Source organism: Pygoscelis adeliae, unplaced genomic scaffold, assembly GCF_000699105.1.
Source record: "Pygoscelis adeliae isolate BGI_AS28 unplaced genomic scaffold, ASM69910v1 Scaffold224, whole genome shotgun sequence".
NCBI lineage: Eukaryota > Metazoa > Chordata > Aves > Sphenisciformes > Spheniscidae > Pygoscelis > Pygoscelis adeliae.
The window spans coordinates 328,103-346,823 of NW_008824657.1; the positions used below are offsets into that span (position 1 = coordinate 328,103).

Here is an 18,721-nt window from a genome sequence, read left to right on the forward strand (position 1 = left end):
CACCGGGGGCTTGCCTAGCTTCCAGCCTCACCAAGTGAAAACTTCTCGGACCGATATCCGTGGCCTGTGAGCGACAAAGGTCCTGGGTTGTCGATTTAATGGGGCAACAAAGGGTCCTTGCAGCCAAGCCTGGGGTCCCTTCGGCAGGCCGGACATCTGCACCGGTCGAAAGGGTGCTGCAGCTTGGTCTTGCCGCACGTCCCCATCCCTTCCTTTGGCAGGGATGCCGCGCGGTGCCCGACCATTGCACAAGGTGGGTTTGGGTGGGCTGTTGCTGGGGGTTACCCCCGTGCGCAACCCCAGGCTGCCCTTGCCTTCTTGCTGTCATCTTGGCTTCGGGGCTCTGTGCCAGGGCCTGTCGATGTCAGGCCAGGTGTTGTGGGCACTTGTGCAACTGCTGGTGTGAGTCAAGGAGCTCATAGCTTCAGGGAACTGCTTGCTGGGTGTTTTGGTTTTTTTCTGGGTTTTTTTTCTCTTTTTTCTTCCTTGATCTCTGTGCCAACAGAACTGGCAAAAACAAAGGCCCTTGGCAGCCTCCTTGATCCTCTTGACTTGAAAGTGCCACCGGCATGTAGTGTTGCCTGACCCTCTTAAATGTCCCTGGGTAAACCTGCCCACTCGGGCAGCCAAGCACCTGCAGCCCTGGGCGTGCTGGGAACGCGCTGCCCGTGGGCAAGCAATTCTGCCCAGTCCTGGCCGTCTGGAGCCCTGCAGGGGCCGTGTCCGGCAGCCGAGATGGTGAGCCAGACCTCATCTCGGTGCCGGCTTGCACCGGGGGTCGGCGCAAAGCTGGGCTGTACATGTGTCACCCGGCGCAGGGGGTACCCTGGGGTAGGATGTGGCTGTGCGTGGGCAGGCGTGCGCTGCGGAGGCTCCCCGTTTCCTCCCTGCATTATCTCTGAAAAAGACATTAAAGCTGAGGGTTGGCTCGTGCTCTTCAGGCGCCGGGAGAAGCCAGGAAGGTTTATGCTAAAGCTGTTCCCAGTGCGGCTGCTCCCACTTTCCTTTGGCTTTGTAGCTGGCAGGTAGCTTACCACTCCAGGCTTGGGCAGCACCTCTGCGTTTTGCTGGCAGAAGCGAGCTGCCAAAACTGCAATGTCAGTGCAGCTGGAGCAACTAAATCCATTTGCTGTTCTGGCTTGTTACCTGGGGGAGTTGATTTGGGCAGATTTAGTAAGGACCTTTGCAACCGTGCATCGAGGGGCTGTGCTGGCAGGCCCAGGGTATGTGGCAGCAAAGGTCCCATCTCTCCCGGGGTGGTGCGAGTGTGTACCCCAGCCTAAAAGCCAGCAACAGAGTTTGTATGTAGGGGAATCAACCTTATGGCACCTTCCTCCTCGTCCCTGGATTTGGCTATTTGTATTGTAGCTGCAAGGAGCAGTAGAAATCGGGGGCCTGTGGTATGTCAGCAAAAGCCATCTTGGGGACTGTGTGTGAGTCTTCGTGTGTGTGTGTAAAGTAAATAAAAATCAACTTGGAAATGGGCCTCGATTCAGTTGTCTCCAAGCACCTGGAAATTTTGGATCCGGCTTTGAATCTGTGTCCCAAACAAAATTTTTTTTCTCCTCTTCTAGAAGCAGCATTCTTCCAAAAACAGCCGCTGGAATGAAGCAAGCACTCTGTGCTTTGATAACAATTGCAACATTATTTTAACTGCATCTCTCTTTTCTTTTGACTCCGTTTCAGCCATTAGATACGTGCCAACTTGTTTCCCCAGATTTAAAAAAAAAAACAAACCAAACAACAAAAAACCCCAACAACTTCCTATTTCAAATAGAAGAGACAAAGAAGAAAAGGATTGAGGAGAAATGATGTCTCCTTGTTGGTTTTAGTTTTCCTTGGCTTGTGAAGGGTTAATGGTGTTTTTATGTGTTTTGATTCTGAAGTGGGCTAATGAAGCAATCTGCTCTGAGCAGGACCTGGCTGAGACAGCCTGGCCTCTCCCTGGGGCACTGCTGAGAGCTTAATTGGCTCAATAAATACTTGATGAAGATGTTACCGAAAGCCGAGATGCTTTGTTAAAAATCAAGGGGGTTTTGGGATGGTTTCTTTTAATCACGTAGCTTTCTCCCCCTTTTCTGAACCCCATGGTGTCGCAGGGAGATATAACTTGAGAAAAGCAAAAACCGCAGCAGAGCAGCTCGATTAATTCACCAGGGGGGAGAAGATGTTAGAGCTGGAGCCCTTTGTGTTTACATGATTTCTTTTTGCAGCAAGTGTGTTTTGGAGAGAGCAGCCCAGAGCAGTGCCCCAAATCCAAACACCGAGGTGTGGTTTCATGCCTACAGGCAGTAGGGGATGATCTGTTTTTCCTTCTCTCTGTCCCACAGTAAAATGTCCTGCAAACCCACTTCTCGCAGGGCTTCTGCCAGCTCCACCTCTCACTGCCTGGGTCAAGCAGGTAGAAAAATCCCACTGCCCTACGCTGGCAAGGCGCTGGTGCGGATAAGTCTAACGAAGGCACGTCGGGTGGAAACGCCACCGGCGTGAACTCCTTGCAGCTTGATTTGTTTCTCGCTTCCTTCGGTGCAACTGCCCTCAGTGGAGCTGTGCTTGGGAGGTGCGAGGCTGGCAAGACACTCTGTTTCGAGGGGAAGGCACTTGGCCACTGGGCCGCTGCCTCGCTGGTCAAACACTTCATTACGGTGTGCTCGGGCAGGGGTACAGGACGTATTGTTCACAGCATATACAATTGTAAATATTTTATAGGGCAGCAGGAGAGGAACGTTTCCAGTAAGGCGAGAAAGATAGTTTACTTTTTGCGTGTGTGTCTTTGGCCAGAAGTTTAAAAGGACTCGGGATGCTTCGTATTCTTTGATTTATAGAGGGATTTTTATTTTTTCTTTTCTTTCCTGTTTCCTTCCTCTGCGAAGGGTTTACTGATGGCCTGGACAAGCGTGGGTTTGCTTTGAAGGTGTTTGAGCTGAGCGTGCCAGCAGTCGGCTGCACGTGTTTCTGCTGGCGGCTGTGCGGAGAAGGTGGACGTGGGCTCAAGTAGCAGGTGCTAAAAGCCGAGCCTGGGGGCCAAAGCTCTCCATTTGTGTTTTTTCCATTCTTCTAACTGTGCCCGCTGCAGCTGTTTCTTCGGTTTTACAAGCTTAGCTCAGAAAAGTTTTACAGTCAAAGCATTGAAATGTTGCTCTTCCTGAGCCCTTGAGTTAAGGATATTCTTGTGGTTTGAGGCACAATTTGGGGGACAAGTACTGTGAAGGGAGAGATGGTCTGGTGATTTAAGTACCAGCCTTTCTCGATTTCATAAGTCAGATGCTTGAATGCCTTGTGCGTTTCCAGATGTTGCTTTTTTCTTAAATCCTTTTCACTACCTTGGTCTCACGGGCCTTTTTTGAGCTTCTGGTTAGCCGTGCCGTGTTAACTGACCTCAGGGAAACGGAGGTCTTGCTCTGGGGTGGAAAGCAGTAGATGTTGAGCTGGACTTGCTACTGTTATGTACAGCTCATGTATATTTATAGAGCTATTTGTATTTATAAAGCTAAAGCAGACTAGTAGAGGCTTTCTCGTCTTTAGGCCCTCGAACGTTAGGCCATGTTCTTCCTAACGTGGCCTCCAGTTTGTGTTTGTCTAAATCCTTAAAATCCCCAATTTTGGGGGAATCGCAATTGCTGTTGCTTCAGATTTTAATTACAATCCATGTATTTAACTTGAGCCATTCCTCGGCTCAAGTGAACTTAGCAGTTCTTATCCTAACCTTGATGGACAAGAAAAGCAGAGGTTTACCAGCTTCTAGCAGCTGTTCGTAAATCTGGAGAGTACCATATCTTTTTGTCCATTCCTGGTCCATCTTTATTTTCCAGACTAAGCAAATCCAACCTGTCCAACCTTTTCTTGCTGAGTTGAGCTCTCTCTATCCGCAGGTGAACCCTCTGGGTGGTCCGCTTAAGTGAGCGCATCCAGCTCGGAGGAGCCAAGTAAACCCAGGTCTGTACATTGTGTTCTGCCTGTTCCTGACTCTCAGTCTGCCTTTACCATAGGCTGCTCCGTCTTAGCAGCCCTTGTTGTTGCTCCTAAGTGCCGGAGGAGGGTCAAGGTATGTACCCCGCAGGCCTTGTTTCTCATTCCCAGGGCATTTCTGCCGTTCCCATCTTAACGGGCCCCTTCGGCTGACCTTGGAGTTCCAGCTTAAGCCATGGCATTAAATCAGCTCTTTTTTAGCAGCCATTTCATTCCTCCATCAGCAGCTATTTCAAACAGAGGACCCTTACAGCATGGGCAAGTTATGCACCTCCAGACTAACGTCCAGAACTTCGTAGCCCTTGCATTCTGTCTCTTTGCATTGGGCATTATCAAAGCATTTGAACGTCTGAGCCCAGGAGGTCACTTTCTATCTATTTCTGGTCTCAGCTGAAGTGTAAGGAGATGGTTCAGTGATGGGTTCGTTTTTCTTTCTTTCTTATTAAGGCTATTTCTTCATGAAATAGCAGAATGGAAATAGTAACTCATCAGCCATCCAATAAAAAAAAAAAAAGATAGGTCTATTTGTGTTTCTTGCTGGATTTATTTCTACCTGGGAGAAGGCGTGTATGTGCTTTCGATGTGGCACATGGATCTCAAATGCTTAGTCCTTTAATAGTACGAAAAATCATCTGTGATCTGCTGATGAAGGTCAGCTTTGGACCAGCACATATTTGGAGTTCCTGTGTGAGAAGTGTGAGCTGTTAATCCTGATCCCGGTGCAGCAAGTCTGCCTGATGGAAAGGTCAATTTGCCATAGAAATCTGGGTCTTATTCAGGTAGGATTTTTCAATAAAGCTTGGTGTGACCCTGCCTGAGTTGCAACTACAGTTGTGAGAGCTGAGGAGTTACTTTGCCCCTCACCATTTCATAACTGTTGCTCGTGCATGCGCCTGTGTGTGGTGTGCAAATGCAGTGTGCAGCCCCCAAAGTGGGTGTTGGCGGTGACTTTAACAGGTGCAGGTTGAGAGTAGGGAGGAAAAGGCGGGTTACTCTGTTTTGACGTTTTCTTTTGGAGTATCTGAGAGTATCAGCTGCTCTCCCAGGGAGGATGCTGAGCCAGATGGACCAGTCTTGACAGTTCTTCTCTTCCTAGTGCTTTTGGGATGGTTCCCATGCTGATAGACGGGCAAAAGGGAACCCAGAGCACAGTAACTTTAGCCTTCCTTCCATTTGCAGCCAGCTTCGTTTTCTCTTCTTTCTTGTTCCCCTTTCCTGTCGAGTTTCTTCTTTTTTTTGTATGCCCTGTGGTTTTGGGTGCCTCTTCCCCCTTTCCTAGCAGTGAGTATCCTGCTGTCAGAGCACCATGCGATGGGGCAAGTCGGTCTCTTCTCAGGAGCTTGCGTGGAGCTGCAGCAGGCGTCAGCGCAGGTGGGGCAAAATCGACGGAGCCGTTCTCAGTCTCAGATCCTGCCCTTTGCTTCCCAAAGTGGAAGGCAGTGAGCTGCCAGGCTAAGTAAAAAAATCCATCAGCGGTGTTTTGCAACTGTGGGAACTAAGACCTGTAACCACTTGCATAATTGCAACGCGTGCGCATGTGATTGGATTTATAGGTCTTACCTCTAGGCCTCGTTGCCTAGTTCTGGTGGCTTTATGGAAATAAATGAACTAGAAATGGTAGGTTGTTTGTACGGGGCAGTCCAGCGTTCGTCAGTTCTCGGTCCGCTCTTGAGCTGTCTGGAAACGTGTGCTTTCTTCTCTAAGTTCAGCTTTCACTCTGCCCACTATTTGCTTGATTTTTTTGCTATTTTAGGAACATTCCTAAGAAAAAGAAAGCTTGTTCTTTGCTTTCTGCAACCTTTTAAAGGATGGCAAGTAACTATTGCTGAGGTGAATTTCAAGTCAACATTCAGTCTGATCTCCCTAGATGCAGGGTTGTACTGTCTGCAGCTCTGTCCCCAAGTCTCTGAACTTCTGTTGCTTGTCAAATGTTTTCTCAATTAGGAAAGCAGGTTGTATAAGAAAACATGTTAATGAAAAACCATGTTAATGAAAGCTCCTTCCCCTAGAGGAGCCGCAGTTTAACACTTTAATTTGGTTGGGGATGGCTGGAGGGTTTAACATGATCCAGGGTGTTAAACTCTACTGATGGCTGGAGATAAAAACCCTTTTAAGCCATTGTATTTCAAACAAGGCCTTTTCCTGGCCAAGACTCTGCTGTGACATTTTGTCCTCTAAGACAGGTAGAAGCTACGCTTTGGATCTCTGGCACTACCTTGTAGCAACATCAGTACTTGGGGTCCCTGGCGAGGCTGAGCACAAAAGCTGTGTCTCCCCATTTCCAGTGCTGTTACTGGGATCACCAGGTGCATTGCCCACGCTCCAGTATGACCTTGCCCTGAGACATAACAGGCCTTACTGCTGCACCAAGGCTCGTTTTCAGGTTTTTTTAACGGTCTTTGCTTTTGCAGCTGGCATTTCCTAGGTGTGCATCCTTAAAGACCTGTACCTAGGCACCTCGTTTCGTGCTGAAGAAGGGAGCATCATGTTGCAGCCTTGGCCCCGACGATGGCTACCTGCCGTTCCTTTGCCCCTTGTTACCTTTAGGTGTTGCTATTCCCGACTCTCTGCTCGCGTTGTCCTGGTTGTGTGGGGAAAGACGCCCTTGGCCCGAATGCCTCGCCTGAGAAGAATGCAGACAGTCTGGCAGAGCGCAGGTTAAATAAAGTTTGCCTTGGCAGGGCCCATGCTCTTGGATGTACTAGAGCTGCCGGGGCGTAGTGGTGACGGAATTGCAAGCACGAACACCAGCTGCCAAGAGGAACGGGTCTCCTGGCCCTGCCTGCGGACTCCTCTCCTCTGGGACTCTTGAAGTACTGGCAAAATCGCAAGCCTTCTCCCTACCCCAACCCTGGCCCGACGCTCCCGTCTTTTCTCCAGAGCTTCCCGCTGATGAGGACGGCGGCAGCAGGCCGTCGCCGTCGGTGCTGCGCCGCCGAGTCCTGGTCTTGCTAAATTGATGGGGACCCTCCTGTTGGCCTCCGTGCCGTCAGGGATTCGCCCGCTGGCCTCTCCTTATTCTGGCGGAAAAGACTTCAGGCAGTGGCGAGTTTTGACTGGCGGCTGTGGCTTTTGCTATTACACGGGGAAGTGATTTCATGTCTGGGAAAGAGGGTCCGCATGATTGATTTAGGAACTTTCCCTGGCCAGCACTTGGGTGGTGCGGACACATCTCCCCCGTGCAGGCTGCAAACGTCTCCGAGCCCTTATGTGGAGCGGCATTCCCGTGGCCTCGGGATTTGCAGGTTGTTACCGTATAAAGGGCACAGTCTTGGCCCAACAGGAGGGCTGACCAGCAGTTTTGTTGGCAGGTACCTAACTTTCCTTTTAATAGATGTGCAGCGCGGGGTTTTGGATGGGAGCGGCGATGATTTCATTGCTTGCCACCGGTGGACGGAGCAGAGCTGGACAGCAGGGAAGCAGGGGGGTGAGAGGAACGCAGAGCAGCAGGATATTCGTGCCTTGCCATCCTGGGACCGTGTGTTTTGGTCTCCAGGCGAGACACCCTTGACTCTTTTGGTAGCGGAGGGACTGATGAGAGGAGCACTGGTTACCAGACCATGCTCAAGTCCTTCCAGTCAGTCACAGGGTTTGTTTTAGAGCTAAAACATCAGTTTTGGTGGTTCTTCCAGCTCTGTCTCGGCTTGTGCATGGACATAACTTAGGAGGTTATGGCCAGCCATATCCCTTAGCTGTGCACCGTTTAGGGGCCGGTTACTCACTTGGTTTCCTGCGGGCAGCAGGGCAATGGAGCTTTTCCCCTGTGACTTCACATATGTGTTTCTGTCTATAAGATAGGGAACATATACCTATTTCTGGTGCATGGGGAAACTCAGCTAATTGATACTTGGGAAAATGCCTAAGGTTTAGACTTGGAAACTGTATGTTAACTTGCCCAGCAAGTTGATTTTCCCCTCCAAGGCCTCTGACTGGCAGAAAGCTCCTGAGTTGGTACCAAGCCTGGCTTTTCCCGACCTTTGTCTTTCTCCCTGTGCCTGCAGGTGGCTGGAAGTCCAGGTGGTTAACCTGACCTGCACCCAGCGTTGGGTCCAGTACCTCCAGTTGCTGCAGGAATCCATCTGGCCTGGAGGAGTTTTACCAGCAGTGCCTAAACCAGTCAGGACAGAGGAACAGAAGGAAGCAGCAGCAGAGCAGGCCCTGCAGAGCCTGATGGGGATCTTGCCTAGTAAGTGTGCCCCAGAGATGTGTCAGCTGCCCTTGAGAAAGGAGCAGTGGGGGAGGCTGGGGAACCCTCCAGTGCATTGGCATCTCTGGAAATGTGGTTAAACACAGAGATGGAGCTTGCTCGTGCCAAGGCACTGGGAAACGTTTGTGACCTTTGAGGTTTGAATGGTTTCCTGCAAGCAAAAACCACAGATTCCTAGTTCTAGATAGTTTGCATAAGCATTTGGGAAGCAGCACAGCTCAGAGAGAAAGGACGCGTGTCTTGGTGATTCCCAGATGCAGACTGGCCACATACTCTGTGCTTAGTGCTGGTGGTGAAGTTCCCGCTGAGCCACCTCAAACAAGGTAGGGCTCAGGAAAGCCAGTGCCACGCTGTGCTCCCACCTGCTGCCGAAGGGTACCATTGCTGTGAAGAGTCACAAGGCAAAGCCTTTGGCTTCTTGCTCTAAAGAGTGGCTTTTCCACTGGACTGAAGTCATGAGCCCAGCTGCACTGGATTTCCCTCTCTTGAAGTTTGACACGGGGACCTTTGACATTAAAGCAGCTGCTGCCTAATCCATGTGAGTGCAGTCTGAACTTTTAACTCCTTGCTGCAGAGTCAGGGGCCCTTACTATCCTTTGGGGATGAAAAAGCACTACCAGTATATGCCCTTCGAGGCTGGAACGCTTTCCCGGCATTCAGTCCTGTCCCTGGCTCTTTTCTTTCGTGGTGATGTTGGGCATGAGATGCCTCAGGCTCAGAGCACCATCACAAACTTCAGTTTAGTACCGACCAGCAGAAGACTGGCCCTGTTTTACTGCTGTGGAAATGTGCAGTTCCTAAAGCTTTGTCTCTTGACGTTGACAGATGTGATCCAAGAAATCCTTGGAACCAGTAAATGTCGGATGAGCTGGAACCTGGTACTGGAGTCCCTGGGCCAGCCTGTGATCAACAGGTACGTCGATTATAGTCTCTTTGCCCTGATAGCCTTTGCGATGGGGCCTGTAAGCTACGCTCAGGGCTTCGCCGTGAGATTCACGCTGCCAGCTTCTTGGCACAGAACATATCCGGCTAATTTTCCTTGACTTACACTATCAAAGGGCATCTGGCTTGCTTATTATGAAGGTGCATGTCTAGGACCTCGGTCTGGCTGGAGGTTATTGAGCCAGTCTTGTTAATTACGTTGCTGGGCCTGCTTAGTTTGTGGACATCAGGAGACTGTCAGAGGAAAAATGACCAAATCCTGGTTTAGTTTGTTGTTTTTAGAAGAGCTTAGGGAGCTGCATATACATGTAGATAGCGTTTTTCTGTATACACATCGCTGTGCATTTGGAAAGCAATGTTTTTGTGATGAACTGCAGAGAAATGCATGTGCCACCTCACTCCAGGAGATGCATTTGTGTTTTCTGTGCTGCTCAGCAGCTTGAAACACCCACTGGTTTGGGGGGTGGAAAAAAACCTGAACCATCCCTTAGAACATTTCTTCTAGGGTACGAGATCTTTTTGCCTTTCCCCTGATGGCAGTCAGAATACTTCTTCCTTGCGTGAGCTTTGGCTTCTGCGTGTCTGGAGCTGATCTCCCAGCTCCGCTGTGCCCTGACCAGCCTAAGCTTTGTCTTCTCTCCATTTCAGGCACCTGGTTTTCTGCCTCTTGGACGTTCTGCTGGAGTTCTTGGTTCTGAAGGGCTCCAGCGATGAGCTCGAGACCGCAGCTGTCGCGCCGTCTGCCTCTAGTGGCCTGGACAAAGCAGGCATTTCAGCACATTAACCAGGGCTGGTATAGCCAGCAGTGGAGGAGAGAAGCAGCCGCAGGCATGGGATGATTTGATTTTCAGTGTTTACTGAACATGTCTGGGAGCTTCTTGTAAAGAATTTTTCCAGCCAGTGCTAAATGAGGCTGCTTTCCAGGCTTCTCTGTTTTGGCTGGGTGATGGATTAAACCCAGTGTCAGGGGCTGAAGATGCTTTTCTGCCGTGTAGCGTCTGTTCCATTGCTGACCTGATGGAGGGCCTGGAATGAAGATGCCTGACTTCTGCTGAGCTGGACGGTCTGAGAAGGCTATGCAGGCTGCCCACAAGCCCTGTTGTCTTGCCCCACGTTTCTGAACATCTCTAACATCTAAAGGCAGCCAGCACACAAGATTTGCTTTTGTGACCTCGGGCTCCACCTGACACTGGCATGCAGAGACTTGATGTGACGGTATCTTGTTGATAGATGTTTCTCTAGGACAGGTGAAGGGAGGACCAAATGCTGTCCCTGCTCTCTAAGCAGCCTGCCCCGTGCCTACGCCGCACCATCCATTTTACCAGAAGGAAGACGGGGAGAGAATGGAGCATGGAGATGTGGTGATAGCCCTGAAGTCAGCGTCAGGGACCCATCCCCACTGCCCAAATAACTGGGAGGTCGAAAGCAGTGCAGAAATCAAAGCTGCTGTGCTGTCTTAGGGACAAAGATAAGCTGCCTCCCGCTGCCACTGCTCTGACATGGTCTTGTTATGGCATCTTTTGCTGCCTCAGCAGTAGGATGCAAGTAGGGTAGACTGTGGTCCTGGAAAAGAGAACTGTCCCCAGGCTAAAGAGGAACGGTAGCTCGGCTGGAGTTTAGGATTACCTTGTATTTTGCCTGCTGAGTCATGTTTTAGTCCCAGAGGCTGTCACCTGGAAGGCACAGGAGAAAAGGAGCTGACTGATGTGTGGCACACAGCGAGTAAATCAGCTCCCACACAAAAGTGCTTGTCACAGTAAGCTCTGGAAGAGGAGCAAGCACCTCTGAGCCCAGGAGGAATACCGGACGCGTGTCATGGACAGACAGCGGGTTAGACCGCAGCAGTGGGCTTGAGAGCACCACCTTTGCTCTGTTGTTGCTTGCTATGTCACTGTGCTTTGGTTCACTATGCCTGCTATTGCAACAGTCACGTGCAGAGGGCTCTAGAAAGCTTGTCATGTCACAATGTCCAGTGCCACCCAGCACAGATGGCATGTCGATTTGGCAGCTGCTTTTCCGGGTCATCCAAGACTTGAGTGGTTTTGCAAGCTTACGTTGCCCAGCTGTCAGGTTTGTGACAGGGCAGATGGACGTGGAGAATACGGGCACGGAGAATATGCACGAACAGACCGGTTTGGTGACCTGTTTTGGTGTATTCCCTGGGAGAAATACGAACCGACCAGCGCTGGACTTTGCTGATGAAGGGAATACTGCTCCTGGCATTCTCTAAGGTTTAATCTTAATCTGAGATTAAAGCGCTTAGGAGAGGAGACCTCGCAAGAGGGAAGCGTGCAGGATCACAGCTAGTTTCCGTGTTACAGTAACAATGGTGCATTTCGTGTAGCCTGCTGTTTCTTGGAGCTGGATACTCTGTGGCATGTTTGGAGAGAAGGTGGTGTAACTCCAACATGCACACTACTGGAAGCATTTTCTGCTCTTTCCAGAGGCAGCTGCTTAATAATGGACACACGGCGGTGTGTGCTTCTTTGTGTTTCTGGGAGGGGTGTGTGTTGTGTGAAAACACAGGGAAGGATTAGCTTGCTGCCAGCAAGTATATTTTTAGGGAGCTCCAAGGACATCCCAAGACTAGGCAGAATCCAATGTAATGAAGCAAAGGAGTTTTGCATCGCTTATCAGAGCCATCTCTCAGCAGTGACACTTTTGAGATGGTAGGCTTGCCACCTGCTTGGAAAAGAAGGGAGCATGTACACTAAGTAGCTTAAGAGTAGATTAGGCAAAGCGTTGGAGAATGCTCCATATGGGATAATCCCAAATGGCCAAGCAGGAGGTTGGGGAGCAGGACTCCCATGTATCCCCAAGCACAATATCTGCTTGGAGCAGCCGCTTCACCCTCTCCTTCACTGCCTGGCTCCTGTTTCCCTTCTTTCTCCTACTACTTCCATGTACTACATCAGCTGTCTTGAGGAGTGGGAGAAGGCAGTAGGAGAAGGAGCCATCACCCAGGGATGATGTATCATAGCCCTGTTGTGCTTGGTGGCTTCCCAGATGCTCTTGGTGTGCTTGCTTGCTATTGCTTCCCCATTGATTTTAGGGGTTTGGAGCTCCAAGAGTGCAATCTGTCATTCATCAGGGATATCATTAAGAAACTGTTTGCTGAAAAGGATCGTTCAGAGATGGACTGCAAACTACGCACCGCCAACTCCACATGAGGGCAAAGGTCTAGCACAGGCGTTACTGACACTGGATGTGGCGTTGGAAGGACGAGCTTACACTTCCCCTTTGCTGGGAAGCCCTAGCATCCCTGCCTTTAACTCTGACCTCTGACATTACGGGAGTGACTCAATATTCATTTTGCCTGACGGAAATAACTTGCCATTTCCGCTGGCGGGCTCCAAGGAGCATAGCTTGAGAGCCGGCGCTTCGCTGGGATGGTGCGACAATGATTTGCCGTCGTACCAGACAACTGCTTGGTCTGTGCATCCTCTGCACCTTTCACGCAGGGGCCTCGAAGCCTGCACTTTGCAGATTTGCTCATGTGGTGAAGTAGCAACATCCCCTCTGTGTTTACATGGGAGGAGCTGGGGCAGAGAGATGAAGTAGGTTTACTTGCATGCGCTCTTAAGTCAGCGGCAGAGTCAGGAAGAGACCCCAGGAGTCTGGATTGCGAGGTCTTTGTTTTAATCTCCAGAACCCCCTTTCTTTTCTTAGAGCGAGGAAAACAGAAACCAGGGTTGCCGGAGCCCTTTCTCATGCTCTTACTGGCTAGGCTTCAAACTCCCATTCTCTCCTTCATAGATCTTAGTCCATTCTCACAGCCGAGGTGAAGCTGCCCGGGAACAGCGTAGGAACAAGTAGCCCCTCTCTGTATCTTGTTGTTAAGGAATACAAAATCCAAAACAAAGTTCGGCTTTTTTCTAATGCCAGTTCTTTGCCTTACTGTAATTTTTGGATTAAATTGAGCACGATGGTAGCAAAGGCAAACTCACGCATTCAGGTGGGCTGAAAGTTTATTTCCATTGGACTAAGACTGCTTTAGTAAAACAAACAAGGCCAACAAAAAAACTTTAACTCGGTCTGTGTGTGTAATACTCCCAGCAAGCTCCCTTTTTCTGCAGGAATTTGTACAGAAGGCTTCAGCCACCTCTTGCTGAAGGGAAGGTGGTGAGAGCAGGCAGATTTGATCTCGAAAAAAGGTTGCAGGCTTCTGTCATCTTAGGTACAGAGCAGCACGTGGTTCAGGTGGGTGCTCAGCTTTCTACGTCCTACTGGACATATGCGATCTGCTTCCAGCCCACCGCTTGCTGACTATGTGGCATTGAGGAAAGCACTTCATTTCCCCCACCTCAGTTTCCCCCCAGCGCTGGCTAGTTAGACTGCAAGCTCCCTGGAAGCAGGGGCTGCTTCTGTGCGTGTACAACATGGAGCACAGCGGTACAGAGCTTCAAAGCAGCACCGTAAGCTAAACAGCAGTTTTTGTGTTGAGCCAGAGCTGCTTCTTAGGTTATGTTTTCAGGAAAAACGAGTGCCACCACCGTGTAGTGACTCCCTGTCATATTTCCTGTGTTCAGATCCCTGCATTGGCTTTCTGTGGGTGCAGCCGTTCAAGTCTGTGTAGAAGAGCGCTGTCTTGAAAACCTATTTTGTTGTTAAATGGGGAGCAAACCGGTGCTCCCAAGTACTTGTGACTTATGTTCTGACTCTGTGTAAAATAATACTCGGTTTCAGACTTGTTTCTGCGTGTGGGTTTAAAATTCGCCTTTGCCGAGAAACTGCCTGTAAGACAGCCCTTGGGAAGGGAAGAGCAAGGAGGGGAGAGGCAAGAAAGCCCAGGTGGGAGTCGGAAGGGGGGAGCAGGCATCTCCCCAGGTGTCCCAAAACGCCTGGCTGGGGCAGCAGGGCTGGTGGCAACGGGTCTGGGACAGCGGTTTGCCCTCCTGGCACGCGGTGGCATTAGTGGGACCGCTCAGACATGGGACAGACCAAAGTCTTTAGCAGCTTGGTCAGAAATGGGAACAGTTTCCCCATCTCTGGGGGCATCAGCATTGCTGCTTTCTCCCTGACAAGCAGACTTCTTGATTTAGGCTTTCCAGGGAATGTGAAACCAGAGAAGCAATGTGGAGATCTTTGGCCTTTCTCCTGGAAGAAAGTGAAAGACACCCAGAGAAGCAGGGGTTGTGCAGACCCATCTCCACATCCCTTGGCACTGCTGCTTAGGAAGTTCACCTTGATATCTGTCCCGGAGGACGAAAGCTGGTAAGCTATAAGGAAATAGAGAATGTCTGAAAATGAGAAATTCCACGTGAAATTTGAAATATTATGTCGAAGGAAAAAAAATAGAGGGAGGAAGAAAAACCTGATACAATGAATGCTTGAGTCATGTATTATTCTGGATTAGCTCTGCCACGGAAAGATCCCATACACCCTATGAAATCCATTACCTACAAGCCAGTGAACATTTGTACAGCACATGATGTGGGGATCATAGCTGAAGCCAAGTTCCCCTGTATAATATCCACCCCAGGGTAGATTGGTCCATTTCCAGTGTCAACAGCCAGAGGATTAAGCATTTGTCTCTGCAGAACAGTGGATAATTAATACCAGATCGAACTAGGGGCTACGCTCGAGAGAGCTTGCTTGTGACTATATTTGTGACTGAGTGTGGCTTTATTGCCTGCGGGCGAGTTACGGGGAGCGGGATAATGTCTCCTCCGTTCCGCAAGGTGCAGGCATCGCCTCGCTGATGCGTGCCTTGTAGCAGGGCATCGGTAGCTACAGGGCTATGCGCTGGGATGGCATCGGGCTTCCCAAATGAAGCTGAGGGTGAGCTTTCCCATCGTGGCCGCAGGCATGGTAGGCATTAGGGGTGAAAACCTATCGGGAGACCTTTCCTTCCAGCCGAACGCTGGAAGAGTAGAATTGGGATGCTGTGATTTGCCATCTTCTGGATTTAAATGTAAAATCCAGGTTTTGGCACTTCTGGCTTTCTTGAAATAAATTAATACCATTCTCCTGGCCACAGTCCAGTTCAGGTAATTATATTCTTCCTACCTTAATGCCACTCCAGCCCCCTGTCTCCGCTGGATATGCTATGCTCTAATTCCTGTCTGGAACTTGCTTATTATGTTACAAAGTCTTTTTATTTTTTTTCCCTCTGAGTACAACTTGTGCACAGAGCACTAGCCAGCCCCCAGCCCTTTTGCTGAGCTGCTAGAATAGTCGAGAGAACCTGCCTTAGACATTTGACTGTGCCTGGTGTCGTCCTGGAGCATCTCTCCCGACTTGTAAGCCTGCTGAGCTGGGAAGGTGGACGACATAGAAGATAGGAGCAAATGTTGCAGTCCTGTTTAACACGGTGCACTGCTAGAAACCCACTTGTCTCTTCTCAGAGTTCCTTAGGCTGGTGAGTGTGTTAATGGGAGGAAGCTCAGGACCTCTGGGTTTACCTTCCCGTGTTGCCATTTCTTGAAAGATTTTTGAAGACTAAAGTACGTCCTTACTCCCAGGTGGGGGGGAGAGTCCTCTTGTCTTCCAGGAGAGCATTGGCAGTGTCCTAATGTAAACATGTCCAAACCTCCCTGCTAATCTAGTGGAGCAGTCCTGCCTTGATTTGAGGTTAGCATCCAGCTCTAAGAAACCCTGTTTCCTGCAGTACATGAGCAATGTTAAAAGCTGGCTTTGAGTACCTGGTTTCCTTCTTGGAGCGCTGCTTGCTTGTCCGTGTCGGTGGCTCACTGGCCCTTACGTCTCCTGCAATTGATGCATTGGGTTGTTTTTTCCCCTTTGAAAAGCATTTAAAGTCGCCTTCTTTCCTTACCCTTTCAATTGTGCTCTCTCTTCATCTCCTGGCCTCGCTGAGCGGCTGAAAAGGTTGCTGAAGCAGTACTTGAGGAGAGCGTCCTGCAATTCAGCGTACTTCCTTCCTGTTCCCAGGCCCCTTCCCTCTTCCACGGCCCTCGATGACAAGGGGGGCTTGAGGGACGTGCTGGAGGAGGGACAGCAGGGGTGAGGATCAAAGACCATAAACCACTGTTTAAAAAATATAATGCCCACCGCTTCTCTCGAGGGTCGCATCTGGCAGAGCCTCATTAACCTTCTGTTTCCCCCTCCTACTCCTTTGCCCCTGAAAATCAACAAAGCCAAACATAACAAGTTGCCTTGATTGAAGAAGGCTGAAGTGTGTGTGCTTAGTGTGAAAAAGCAAAAGTAAAGCCATTGGCTAAAGCCCCTTTTCCATGCAGGCCACTTCACATTTATTACGCTAGAAGACGGAGCTCTTTAAATCCCGATGCTCTTTATAGTTGAGCTCTTTAACTTTCTCCCTTCCTCCCCTTGCAGCCTTCATTCTCCCCTTGTTCCGCTCCTTCCGCTCCGTTCCTTTCTTTTTTGTCCTGTGAGAACGAGTCTTTTAATCCCCTTGTACTGCAGATTAAAGCTATTATAGCCTCCCCAACCTGACATTTTCTCAGAGAGGCTCACAGCCAGATCTTTATGAGTGCTCTCTGTCTGTCTGCTGCTGCCTTTCTTCTCGGCACACTAAACCTCGGTTCCTGACCTTTCCCTGAAGAGGGAAGGGCTGTAGCGTGCAATCCCATGTAGGCAGAGGCTGGTCTCAGCGGGGCTTGGGGTGCAGGAAATTAAGACCCATGGAAATTAACAAGTAAATAAGGAGAGAAAGAAAAGATGATGGGAATTTAAGAGACAGAACCAAAGCAAAATTCAGCGTGTTTGGAAACCAAATGCAGGGCTTGGGTCTGAGTTTTGCAAATGTCCTGTCTTTACGAGGAGCACGTGAACCTGGGACTCCTTTTTAGTAGCAGTTTGGGGTTACCTGAAACCTAAGCTACAGTCCAACTCCGCACTTTGCATTTGGCCCAAGAATAATGGATCCAGGCACCTAGAAGTACTCAGGTAGATGTCGAGTTTGTGAGCTTTCAGGGACAGGAGTGACTTCTGGTACTACAGGGCTCTGTCCACAACACAGGATTTCTTAGTACATCAAATGATTGTACCTCACCTCTGAGACTGCAGAGTGGGTCGATGTGCTGGTCCTTGTCTTGTACACATCATAAAAACACGAAGGATCAGGGTAGCTTGCCTAAAAGTGCGTGCGCTAATGGCAGAAACATCTTTCCTACAGAGTTTTCTGGCTCTCGTCATCAGTCCTGCCACTGCGAGGTGTCCTCCAAATGTCCCAGGGTTTTTGGCGAAGCACCAAGGAAGGTGAAAAACTGGCCCCAAGATACATTCCCCAGAGGAATGTGGTAAAATTACCCCAAGCAGGCCCCCTTTCAGGTTTGTGTGCAATACACAAGTATGCGTTAGTGAATAGGAGGGGTGTCTGTTGCTAACACGCTCTGAGCAGGGAGGAGGCAGTTTGGTTTCCTCTTCTTTTGGGCCTCCAGCATGAACTTGGCCCGGTTGTTCCGAGCCATTGTTTCCCCCAGCTGTAAAATAGGGTTGATAACCTGACCCAGAGCTGTGTAGGCGTCCTAACACTGCAAAGCTCTGGGTTGCTGTGCTAACCCATTCAGCTTGAACTGAAGAAAATCACGCAATACCTATGGCAAGTGAGTACAAAAGGTCAAGTTTCGGTCCTGCAAGGCTTTACTTGCATCCATTTATACGTGGGTTATGTTTTACCTTCCTTGTAAAAGGACAAACAGAGAATTTGCTTATCTTTATAAGCACCTTGAGAGCACAGACTTCACAAGTCATGCGTGGGATTAGAAGGTGTTTGAAGAGTTGATTCAACGCCTCCAGATTTTGCTAAAATAGGTGGTGGCCACATATAAGAAGATTTCCCATACTTACTGGCTGCAGCAGCGCTGTGATGACAAGCCAACTCATGGCATTTGTGCTCTCCCATCGCGCGCCCGAGCGAACGCGGAGGCTTCTGGGGGCAGCGGCAAAATTGCTTTCAAAGCAAATAATAAAAGAAGTGCAACTGTCCCCTTTTGGGAACTCGTTTCGGGGCAAAAGTTCCCCTGGCAGCCCAGCTTGCCGATAATGAAATCGAAACAGGAGCTCACCCCCGGCGGGGCCGTACGTGTGAAACACTGCCATGTCCAATCCGTATGAATCCTCCGCAAGGAAAGCCCCAGCCCTGTAATTACTGGTTTTCCAGCAAGCAGCCTTTTCTTTCTCTTTGTGTGGGCCCGGTCCCCCCCCTTCTCTCCCCCCATGCGTGCATGATAAGAGGATATTTGTAATGAAAATCACTGGGCAGAAGCGGAGAACAAAAGCGGGGGCACAGCGCGCTCGCCGGTGGGGATATTAGAGGCGCTGGGCTCCCACCTCCGTCCGGTCTGCTCTCTGCTGGGAGAGCGCGGTGGGCACGGCGGGCTGGGGAGGCTCTTATTAACCTTAATCTGCAGAAAGGGGCTGAAGCCACGCCGTGGCCCGGTTTCATAGCTACAGCGGCTCGCTCCCAAGCGTGCAGCCTTATGAAGGGGCAGTCTCCCCAGCAACTCTAATGCGTTTTCGCACCGTACCGTCTAATCTGAGGTAGAAATGTCACCGCCGTCAGACCCCAGGCTGGCAGCTCCCAGCCACGGCTGCGCTGGTAAGCACATATCCAGCTTCAACCTTCTGGTTGCTGGGGTGAAAGGGCCTCTTTATCTCCGCGGGGAGAGGCAGATGAAT

General features: G+C 50.1%; 1 protein-coding gene across 1 annotated transcript in view; it reads left to right on the forward strand.

Moving 5' to 3' along the window:
* The window catches only part of SNX19 (sorting nexin 19), a gene marked incomplete at its 5' end in the record, with an annotated part of 25,956 nt that extends 12,153 nt beyond the window's left edge, over nucleotides 1–13,803 (forward strand). The window contains 3 exons of the mRNA XM_009322602.1: nucleotides 7,971–8,155; nucleotides 9,002–9,089; nucleotides 9,767–13,803. Coding sequence (XP_009320877.1) covers nucleotides 7,971–8,155; nucleotides 9,002–9,089; nucleotides 9,767–9,902 — 409 coding nt within the window. The remainder of the gene's footprint in view (nucleotides 1–7,970; nucleotides 8,156–9,001; nucleotides 9,090–9,766) is intronic.
* Between the last annotated feature and the right edge of the window lie 4,918 nt (nucleotides 13,804–18,721).